The following is an 11,846-nucleotide window of genomic DNA, read 5'->3' as shown; positions in this document are numbered from 1 at the left end:
AACAATTCCTAATTCGCACACCATGTGGCAGTGTTAGATGGCTTTTGGGCGCTCGCCAACGACAAGACATCTACCACTTCTTTTGGCCCCTTCGCTCCCATATCCATTACTTCAATCCAGATGCTGTATTTGACCCTCCGCGACCTCTTTGTCATGGCGTCCGCGGGGCGTCTACCAGCGGAGACTTGGGCTGGCAGCCGGGCGTCGACCTTCCCAAAATGGCGACGACAGGGACAACTGCGCTCAGGGGGCGGGGTTCCGCCGCCGGGGGCGGGGCGGGAGGCCGAGGGGTCGGGCTAGCGGGCGGGACGCTTCCCAAGTCGGCTGTCTCAGCGCGCCTGCGCCGAGCGGCCCTGCGCGCAGTGAGGCAGTGGCGGGGGAAGGCACCGGTGGGGCCGACGGGCGGGTTGAAGGAGGGAAGCGGGCGAGCGAAGTCCCAGTGCGCGCCGCGGCAGCCCGGGCACCCTCCCCTTCCGGGCGTGAGTCGCTGTGAAAAGAGCTGAAGCGAGCGGACTCGCACCGGCAGCGAGGCGCCGCTCCCGCCGCCTCAGCCCGGCCTCCCTCGGCTCCGGCGCTCCGGTCGCGGGGCCCGGGTTCCTCGGCACACCCCGCTCCAGCCGCCCCCAGAGCCTGTCCCCAGCCCTTCGGAAGCCCCGGCGCCAGCCCGGGCCCTCGGCGGGGAGGATGACGGAGCTGCAGTCGGCACTGCTACTGCGAAGACAGCTGGCAGGTGAGCAGGCGGGCGGCGGGGCGCCGGGCTCGGCCGCGATCGCAGACAGCCGCTGCTCGGTCCCTCTTCTCCTCCTCCCGGGCCAGCGGCCGCACGGCCGAAGGGGTCCGGGCCTGCGAGGGTGGGTACCTCGAGGCTCCGGTCCCGGCCGGGCCCAGCCGTTCTCGCCTGGCTCTCGGAGGGCATTGGGGGCGGGGACGCGACCCAGCTCCGGGCCGGGGACCGGGCCTGGCGCCCGGGGGATCGGAGAGGAGGCGGCCCCCCTCCCCCACCGTTCTGTAGGACGTTGCGGGGGAGGGGCTGTGTGCGGAACCCCAGGCCGGGGCCGCCAGCCTGGAGGGGCGGGTCCCGGGCTCAGGTGCTGCCGGGGTCGCCGGACCTTCGGGGCCGGCTGGAGCGTCCGGGCCCAGCGTGGCTGCGAGTCCCAGGCTCGGTGTCTGAGCCGCGGGGGGCAAGGGCGGGCGGAAGGGACCTGCCCTGGCGGGATAGGTGAGGCGCACAAAACTTCTCCCCGGGCGGCGCTGGGTCCGCGGAGTTGGGGCCGACAACAAAAGCGCCGGCCTCGGCGGCCTCCACGCGGGCGCGCGGGTGCCGGAGACCCTGGCGGGGTGCGGAACGCCGCCTCGCCTGCCTCCGCCTGGCACGGGCTCCGGCTGCGCCGCCCGGCTGGGGGAGGGTAGGAGCGGGCCGCGGGGAGAGCCGCTCGCTGGCCGGCTCCGGGCTTTGTGCTCGCCGCGATTCCGGCTCCTGCGCAGGCCCGCAAACCCCGGAGCTGCGCCCGCAGACTCTGGCCCGGGGCGGCGGCCGGGTCGGCCTGTCTGAGGAGCCTGCGGCCCCCCTCCCCCATTGTCCCGGCCTCCGGCCGTTTGCGGCTTCCAGGTTGACTTTTTAGGGGGTTGGCTCCTACTCTGCTAGGACTGTGCGCGCAGAGCATGCGCACTGGAGACGTCCGTGTGCGGAGTGGAAGGGGGGAGGCGGGTTGGTGGCTTCACAATGCAGCCCCACGTGCTGCCAGATTTAAAGAGAAATGAACCAGCAGTTACCCCTGCTGTACAACGCCCGGCGTGTGTCATTCTCAGTTCAAGCGATCTTCCCCCTACCCACTCTACAACCAGTAGCCTCCAGCCCTCAGCAGAAGCCAAAGACTGGAGTGATGAAATCTGTCTTTGAAATACATTTACTAAGAGTTTGAGGTGTTCGTTAAATCACCTTTATAGCTTCTTAAGGAAAAGGTTGTCAGGGGTTCTTACAGATAGTATAATTGGGTTTATTATTAGACCATGAGCAAGCAGGTTTGGACAAGTATTAAAGTTCTAGATGCTCGGGGGAGTTCGCTTCCAGTGAATGGAGAAGTTCTAATGATACTACAGGATACTCATCAAAATTATGTACTGGAAAAGCACTGAGGCCAGGCGCTGTGGCTTACTCTTGTAATTCCAGCACTTCGGGAAGCTGAGGCGGGCAGATCACCTGAAGACAGGAGTTCAAGGCCAGCCTGGCTAATGTGGCGAAACACCCGTCACTACTAAAAATACAAAAAATTATTCGGGCGTGGTGGAGGGCGCCTGTAATCCCAGCTACTTGGGAGGCTGAGGCAGGAGAATTGCTTGAACCCGGGAGGCATCGCTGCAGTGAGTTGAGATCACCCCATTGCATTCCAGCCTGGGCAACAGAGCGAGACTCTTCAAAAAAAAAAAAGAAGGGCCGGCGCGGTGGCTCATGCCTGTAATCACAGCACTTTGGGAGGCCGAGGCGGGCGGATCACAAGGTCAGGAGATTGAGATCATCCTGGCTAACACAGTGAAACCCCGTCTCTACTAAAAATACAAAAAATTAGCCGGGCGTAGTGGTGGGCGCCTGTAGTCCCAGCTACTGGGGAGGCTGAGGCAGGAGAATGGCGTGAACCCCGGAGGTGGAGTTTGCAGTGAGCCGAGATCGCGCCACTGCACTCCAGCCTGGGCGACAGAGCGAGACTCTGTCTCAAAAAAAAAAAGAACTTTATTGCATCTTTTTTTTTTTATTTTGAGGCAGAGTCTCACTCTGTCACCTAGGCTGGAGTGCAGTGGCGTCATCTCGGCTCACTGCAACCTCCGCCTCCTGGGTTCAAGTGATTCTCCTGCCTCAGCCTCCCGAGTAGCTGGGATTACAGGCGCGCACCACCACGCCCGGCTAATTTTTTGTATTTTTGGTAGAGGCGGGTTTTTACCATGCTGGCCAGGCTGCTCTCCAACTCCGGACCTGGGGATCGCCCGCCTGGGCCTCCCAAAGTGTTGGGATTACAGGCGTGAGCACCGCGCCCATCTGCATCTTGACATTTATAAACAACTTTTCTGTATACTTTTTTGTTTGGAGGAGGGAATTAAGATTTCCCCAATTCTTTAATCAGAATAAGTTTTATGTGGTGAATTGTTAAACAACTTGAGGTACTAGGTATTAAAACATTGAATTCTTACATAATGGAAAAGATAAACATTTAAAAGGTTTTTAGAAGTTATGCATTACTAAGAAAGTAAAATAAGACATAACAGTGTCAGCAGCAGCAATGTGTCAAAACGATTTCCTATCCGTTTTTGAACCAACTCTAGATTTTGATGGTCACTTGGTTCCATTCTGCCCTTTTTTTTTTTTGACAATGTATATGCAAATATTAATAAAACGTCCCAAAGCTCTTTATTTTATTTTATTTTTTTTTTGAGACGGAGTCTTGCTCTGTCGCCCAGGCTGGAGTGCAGTGGCCGGATCTCAGCTCACTGCAAGCTCCGCCTCCCGGGTTCACGCCATTCTCCTGCCTCAGCCTCCCGAGCAGCTGGGACTACAGGCGCCCGCCAGCTCGCCCGGCTAGTTTTTTTTTGTATTTTTTAGTAGAGACGGGGTTTCACCGGGTTAGCAAGGATGGTCTCGATCTCCTGACCTCGTGATCCGCCCGTCTCGGCCTCCCAAAGTGCTGGGATTACAGGCTTGAGCCACCGCGCCCGGCCTCCAAAGCTCTTTATTAATGATTGACTTTCTGATGGGGCATACTAAAATACACTTTAAGATAGAGGAGAGAGCAATTTAATTTGTATTTTTTCAGGCCTCATTGTAAAGTTACTTAGCTGCAGATTTAAGTTTTCCTGCCTTCTTGATGAGAAACAATGGGATTGTTTTTAATATGTTTTGAAAAGTTTGAAGCATGTGAATTAACATGCTCGAAATGTACAAAGTAGTAGGGCAAGGCAAATGAACTTTAATTGAAATGTAAACATATAAAATTTATCGGAAAGATTTGATAACTACACAGAGTGTGAAATAAAAGCCTGTTTTATTTTATTTTTGAGACAGAGTTTTTACTTTGTTGCCCAAACTGGAGTGCAGTGGCGAGATCTTGGCTCAGGACAACTTCTGCCTCCAAGTTCAAGTGATTCTCCTGCCTCAGCCTCCCAGTTGCTGGGATTACAGGCACCTGCCACTGTGCCTGGCCAAGTTTTGTATTTTTAGTAGAGACGGGGTTTCACCATGTTGGCCAGGCTGGTCTCGAACTCCTGACTTAAGGTGATTCACCCACCTCGGCCTCCCAAAGTGCTGGGATTACAAGTGTGAGCCACCACCACCTTTCACGGAGGTTGGAGTGCAGTGACATAATCTCGGTTCACTGCAACCTCCACCTCCCAGGTTCAAGCGATTCTCCTGCCCCATCCCCTGCTCCTCCCCACCCCCACCCGCCCCCAGTAACTGAGATTACAGGTGTGTACTACCACGCCAGGCTAATTTTTGTATGAGTGGCTACATTTATTGAACCTCTAGTCTGTCAATCCTTAAGGATTTAAATTAATTACTTGGGAGAATATATGGGGTATGTTTTGTTGATAACTTAATGAAGAACCTGGTTACTTTGAGAATTGAACACAATGGTTCCTTGGGTTGTGGAGTTCCTCAGTTTTGGCGCCACTGACATTTTGGGTTGAGTCTCGTTGTGGGGCCTGTTCTGTGCGTTACAGAATGTTGAGCAGCATACGTGGCCTTCACCCACTAGATGCCAGTAGCATCCTCCCTTAGTTGTGACAACCATAAATGTCTCTATTGCCAAATGTCTCCTGAGGGACAAAATCATCCCAGGTTGAAGATTACTGAGTTAAAATGTTTCAGAAAAGACCATTATGGCTAATTGTTAAGCAAATAAAGACACCTAACATATTCATGAAATCAGATAGGTTGTGTATTTCTCTATGGATATTATTAGACTATGACTTACTCCTTTGCAAATTCAGCCGTGGCAATTCAAGTTTTGCAGTGCCTTATGTTAAACACTAAGAAATCCCTCAGCACTAGAGATACTTTTAAAACATTTTATCTTTTGAAAAGGTATTATAAGCATTGGTTAAAAATGCAAAGAGTACAAAAATGCATAGTCTTTTCACCCTGACCACAGGTTCTTTTCATGGAAGCAACACATCACTGACAAATGTCTTTTTTTTTTTTTTTTTTTTTTTGAGACAGTCTTGCTCTGTCGCCTAGGCTAGAGTGCAGTGGCACGATCTCGGCTAATTGCAACCTCCGCTTCCTGGGTTCAAGCGATTCTTGTGCCTCAGCCTCCCAAGTAGCTGGGATTACAGGTGTGCGCCACGATGCCCAGCTAATTTTTTGTATTTTTAGTAGAGATGGGGTTTTTGCCATGTTGGCCAGGCTGGTCTTGAACTGCTGACCTCAGGTGATCTGCCCACCTTGGCCTTACAAAGTGGTGGGATTACAGGTGTGAGACACTGCGCCCGGCCCCTCTATTGCATATGTGTATTTTTTTTGAGACAGAGCTTCACTCTTGTTGCCCAAGCTGGCGTGCAATGGTATGAGCTAGGCTCACCACAACCGCTGCCTCGCCAGGTTCAAGCGATTCTCCTTCCTCAGCCTCCCGATTAGCTGGGATTACAGGCTTGTGCCACCACGCCCGGTCAGTTTTGTATTTTTAGTAGAGACGGGGTTTTTCCATGTTGGTGAGGCTGGTCTCGAACTCCTAATCTCAGGTGATCCACCCGTCTCAACCTCCCAAAGTGCTGGGATTACAGGCGTGAGCCACTGTGTCGGGCCAGTTTTATTATATAGTTTGTTAATACACATTGTATTTTGTGATACTTTCACATATAGTTGTCAAATTAGGTGCATTGATCATTATTTAATAGAGTAGATCTAGGGTGTAAAATCTGATAATCCAGTGACTATCATTGTTGCCTTTTTTTTTCTTTTTTTTTGAGAGGGAGTCTCCCTGTGTCTCCCAGACTGGAGTGCAGTGACGCAATCTCGGCTCACTGCAAGCTCCGCCTCCCGGGTTCACGCCATTCTCCTGCCTCAGCCTCCCCAGTAGCTGGGACTACAGGCGCCCACCACCGTGCCCGGCTAATTTTTTGCATTTTTAGTAGAGACGGGGTTTCACTGTGTTAGCCAGGATGGTCTCTATCTCCTGACCTTGTGATCCGCCTGCCTCAGCCTCCCACAGTGCTGGAATTACAGGCCTGAGCCACCTCGCCCTGTCCCCTATTGTTGCCTTTTGACTTCCTTTTCTCAGGTGAAGAATGTCTGATTGCACTGTCAAGATGAGTTTCAATCCTTGCCTCTTTCGGCTTTGGGTACTTTAGTACAATTTTTTTGTTGGTGGGAGGGTATGCCAAATTATGGTAAACTGTAGTGTGGGCATTCCTTTGCTTTAAGCAAGAAAAGTATTTATTAAGCACTCTTTTAATGAGATCAGTTTGATTTAGGATAAATAATTTGGCATTTCTTAATTATTGAAATTTTTTTTAGATTTAAATTTTTGTTAGAATTTAGATGACTTCTAAGGGTACGTCTAATGTTACCTTTCATTGGTTTGTAGGAAATAACTTTTCAGAGAAGGAAGTGTGGGCTTATGGAAACACTCTGGCAAGGTAAACACAGTGTAGGTTTATATGGTTAACAGCATTTCAGGTACAGAAAAGTACAAATCACAAAAAGCAAACATTCTCCGAATTCTGGTAATGAACATGATTATTATAAACAGATAAATGATAAAGAATAAAATGTAGTTCCAGGAAATAAGATATTTAAATGTTACAATAGAACATTCTAAACTCTTTCCCCTTAGCGCAAGATAGTATTGGGCTAATTTGAGTTAATCAGAAGTTTTTTTTTTGAGATGGAGTCTCGTTCTGTCGCCCAGGCTGGAGTGTAGTGGCGAGATCTTGGCTCACTGCAGCCTCTGCCTCCTGGGTTCAAGTGATTCTACTGCCTCAGCCTCTGAGTAGCTGGGACTACAGGCGCACGCCACCACCCCTGGATTATTTTTGTATTTTTAGTAGAGACGGAGTTTCACCATGTTGGCCAGGATGGTCTCAATCTCCTCTGCCCTCCTCAGCCTCCCAAAGTGTTGGGATTACAGGCGTGAGCCACCGTGCCCGGTCTAATCAGAAGTTTTTATCAGTGCTGTTCCATTGATAGATTCTGGCCCTCAGAGAAACTTCTGGAATAAATACTCTAATGTATTGCTGTTGCTGTAGAGATGTATACCTCTTTTTATGAAGTTATGTTCTAGACTTGCAACAAGTTAATTTTTATAAGGGGAAAAATTTTATTTTACCTTTTATTTAACCTTTATACCCATGTCCAGTGACTTAGAAAAACTGCTACTGCTGTATCTTTGCTTTTTTTCCTTTAGCTTTTCTTATCTACTCTTCTGTTGGCTAGGGATATGTTAAAAATATAAACAAAGAATTTAAATTTTTACCTGGCAGCTGTTTGTTGTTTGCTTTAATCTTGTAAAGCAATATTGCTTTTAAGTAAGTTTATCAAATTGGAATTTGTAAGAAACGTTCTTTATGTCAGGAGACACTGTTTTCCTTTGCTTTTGAATGTACATGCATTTTAATTACATTATCATATTCTTATGTAAGGTATATATTTTCTAGGGTTTCTATGTTAAGACAGAGTAATGCTAGGCAAAGAGTTCTTTTTCCTCTTTTCTTTTTTTTTTTTTTTTTTGATATGGAGTTTTGCTCTTGTTGCCCAGGCTGAAGTGCAGTGGCGAAATCATGGCTCACCGCAACCTCTTGCCTCCCGGGTTCAAGCGATTCTCCCACTGCAGCCTCCCGAGTAGCTGGGGTTATAGGCATGGGCCACGACACCTGGCTAATTTTGTATTTTTAGTAGAGACAGGGTTTCTCCATGTTGGTCAGGCTGGCTTGAACTCCTGACCTCAGGTGATCCACCCGCCTCAGCCTCCCAAAGTGCTGGGATCACAGGCGTAGGCCACCGGATCTAGCCTATTTTTTTTGTTTTTTTTTGAGATGGAGTTCTGCTCTTGTTGCCCAGGCTGGAGTACAGTGGCGGGACCTTGGCTCACTGCAGCCTCTGTCTCCTGGGTTCAAGTGATTCTCCTGCCTCAGCCTCCCAAGTAGCTGGGATTACAGGCGTGAGCCACCGCGCCCGGCCTATTCTTTAGAACAGCTTCAGGTTCTCAGTGAGATTGAGTTAGAAGGTACAGAGATTTCCCAAATACCTCCTGCCCCCACTCAAGCATAGCTTCCCTCATTGTCAACATCACACAGCAGAATGTTACAAATGATGAACCTACTTGGGTAGTTCTATCTTTAATTTTTTGAGGAATTTCCAAACTTTTTCATAGGCCTTGCACCATTTTACAATCCCATCAGTAGGTAAAAGTAAGGTTCCAATTTTTCCACATCTTTGCCAACACTTATTTATTTTTTTTGATAAAAGTCATCCAAATAGGTGTAAGATGAAATCTCATTGTGTGGTTTTTGTTTTGTTTTTTGGTTTTCGTGAAACAGGGTCTTACTCTGTTGCCCAGGCTGGAGTGCAGTGCTGCGATCTCAGCTCACTGCAGCCTCGAACTCCTGGGCTCCAGCAGTCCTCCCACTTTAGACTCCTGAGTAGCTGGGACTATAGGCACATGCCACTACACCAGGCTAATTTTTGTATTTTGTTTTGTAGAGATGGAATTTCAACCATGTTATCCAGGCTGGTTTCGAACTCCAGAGTTGAAGCCATCTGCCTGCCTCTGCCTCCCAGACTGCTGGGATTACAGGTGTGAGCCACCACACCTGGCCCTCACTGTGGTTTTGATTTACATTCCTCCGATGGTTACAAAGTGGTGCATCTTTTTACATGCTTTTGGCCATTTGTTTGTCATTTTTGGAGAAACGTCTATTTAAAGTCTTGCCATTTAAACAGTCAGGTTATTTGGCTTTTTCTTTGCAGAGCGGTAGGGGTTCTTTTTGGGTATTTCTTTTTGGGTATTATTTTAGCTATTAACCCCAATAGAGACATGATCTGCAAATATTTACTCCCGTTTGGTAGGTTGCCTTTTCACTCTGTCGATCGTATCCCGTGATGCACGACCGTTTTAAGTTTGGTGTAGTCTAGTTTGTCTATTTGCTATTGTTGCCTGTGCTTTTAGTATTATATCCAAGAAATCACTGCTAAGTGCAGTGTTATGAAGCTCTTCTCTTACGTTTTCTTCTGGGAGTTACAGTTTTAGGTTTTATATTTAGGTCTTTTTTTTGTTTTTTTTTTGAGGCAGAGTCTCGCTCTGTTGCCCAGGCTGGAGTGCAGTGGCGCGATCTTGGCTCACTGCAGCCTCCACCTCCCAGGTTCAAGCAGTTCTGCCTCAGCCTCCTGAGTAGTTGGGACTACAGGCGCGTGCCACCACGCCCAGATAATTTTTGTATTTTTAGTAGAGACGGAGTTTCACCATGTTCGCCAGGATGGCCTCGAACTCCTGACCTTGTGATCTGCCCACCTCGGCCTCCCAAAGTGCTGGGATTACAGGTGTGAGCCACCGCACCTGGCCAAGTTAATTTTTATGTAAAGTGCAAGATAAACGTCCAACTTCACTATTTTGCTTGTGGATATCCACAACTTTTCCCACCACCATTTGTTAAGAGACTAGATTGTCCTTCTCTATTGGGTGGTCTTGGCACCTTTGTATAAAATTCTTGAAATGACAAAATTATAGTGATGGATAATAGTGTTCAGGGATTTAGGGACATGAGAGATATGTGGTATACAGCAACATGAGGGATCTTTGTAGTGATGAAGAGTTTTGTATCTTGATAGTGATTACACACATCTGCAAATGTGATAAAACTGCATAGAGCTACACACACACACACACACACACACACACACACACACACACACAGTGATGACATCTGAATACAACAGTCCTCCCTTATCTGCATGGGATACTTTCCAAGACCTCCAGTGGATGCCTGAAACTACAGATAGTCCTGAACCTTGTGCTTTTTCCTATGACAGGTATTCTATGATCGCATACCTGTAATGGGGTTTAATTTATGTTAGTCATGGTAAGATTAACAACAACGATAATAAAACAGAGCAATGATGACAATATGCCGGCATCACTACTCTTGCACTTTGGGGCCATTATTAAGTAAAACAAGGGTTACTTGAACCCAAGCACTGCGAAGTCATAGGCAGGAGGGACAGTGTGAGATTTCATCATGCTACTCAGAATAACACAAAATTTAAAACTTAGGAATTGTTTATTTCTGTTATTTTCCATTTAATATTTTCAGACTGGTGGGGGGACTATAAAGTATATGGATTGTACCACTGTCAATTTCTTGGGTTTGATATTGTGCTAGACTTATACAGGATGTTAACATTTGGGAGGAACAGGGTAAAGGTTACAGGAAACCTTTCTGTACATTTCCCCCTTGTCCTATGGGACTGTATTTCAGAATAAAAAGTTTTTTAAAAAAGTCACCTGTAACCGTGCATTATTATCCATCCTTTTTCAAATAAAGAACTTAATATTTGTAGTTACAAACACAACTACATAGTTGCTCTATTAACACGTTCAAGGAACAGGAAGTTGAAGTAGAGAAACCTGTAGTTTAAGACAGAAATTCTATCTTAATTTTTTTTATTATTTATTACTTAATTTATTTTTGAGATCAAAGTCTTGCTGTGTTGCTCAGGCTGCTCTTGAACTCCTGGGCTCAGGCGATCCTCTTGGCTTGGCCTCCCAAAGTGCTGGGATTACAGGCGTGAGCTGCCATGCACAGCCACCATCTTAATTTTAAATAGCAGTCTTCATTTAAACTTGTGTGGTTGCTTGCAAAATGGAATAAAGCATCAGCATAAAAGTTTATTTATTGAGCCCTTATATGCCATTGTATTGAGATGCTATGGGAACACAAAGGTAATTGATGTGATATCCCAACCTTGAGGTGCTACATTGAGTAGCACTATGTAAGAAAAGATTTTTATTTTTATTTATTTATTTATTTAACTGTTTTTTGAGACAGAGTTTCGCTCTTGTTGCCCAGGCTGAAGTGCAGTGGCGCCATCTCGGCTTACTGCAACCTTCACCTCCTGGGTTCAAGCGATTCTCCCGCCTCAGCCTCCTGAGTAGCTGGGATTACAGGCGTGTGCCACCATGCACAGCTAATTTTTTGTATTTTTTAGTAGAGAAGGGGTTTAACCATGTTGTTCAGGCTGGTCTTGAACTCCTGACCTCAGGCCATCTGCCCACCTCGGCCTTCCAAAGTGCTGAGATTACAGGCGTGAGCCACTGCGCCTGGCCGCAAAGTTTTAATGCAGTACATATATGTATCTGTACAAGGAACAGAAAGTGGCATTGAAGGAGAAGTGTTTAATTATGGGGGGAGTACAGAGAGATGAGGTAAGGCTTCATAGGAAAAAGACTATGTTTGTATACAGCAGAATCAACATTTCAGTTCTCTTAATAGCGTTAGGTTATATCCTTTTTTTTTTTTCTCGAGACAGAGTTTCGCTCTTCTTGTCCATGCTGGAGTGCAGTGGCATGACCTCGGCTCACTGCAACCTCCACCTCCTGGGTTCAAGGGATTCTCCTGCCTCAACCTCCCGAGTAGCTGGGGTTACAGATGTGTGCCACCACGCCTGGCTAATTTTGTATTTTTAGTAGAGACGGGGTTTCTCCATGTTGGTCAGGCTGGTCTTGAACTCTCGACCTCAGGTGATCCACCCGCCTCAGCCTCCCAAAGTGCTGGGATTACAGGCATGAGCCACCATGCCTGGCCTTTTTTATTTTATTTTTTTAAGTGAAACAAGTTTATTAAGAAAGTAAAAGGAATAAAGAATG

The 11,846-nt window shown here is 47.7% G+C and overlaps 1 protein-coding gene across 2 annotated transcripts in view; it reads left to right on the top strand.

Moving 5' to 3' along the window:
• The first annotated feature begins 322 nt into the window (after positions 1-322).
• UBE2G1 (ubiquitin conjugating enzyme E2 G1) overlaps positions 323-11,846 on the top strand; it is a 101,156-nt gene continuing 89,632 nt past the window's right edge. The window contains exon 1 of one of the 2 annotated variants that reach the window (XM_003912123.3): positions 323-730. In XM_003912123.3, coding sequence (XP_003912172.1) covers positions 685-730 — 46 coding nt within the window. In that variant the 5' untranslated portion in view covers positions 323-684. The remainder of the gene's footprint in view (positions 731-11,846) is intronic. The other variant, XR_004179313.1, reaches the window with a different exon arrangement.

Source organism: Papio anubis, chromosome 17, assembly GCF_008728515.1.
Source record: "Papio anubis isolate 15944 chromosome 17, Panubis1.0, whole genome shotgun sequence".
NCBI lineage: Eukaryota > Metazoa > Chordata > Mammalia > Primates > Cercopithecidae > Papio > Papio anubis.
Note: the sequence above shows the minus strand (reverse complement) of the source record. Positions and strands in the feature narration are given on the sequence as shown.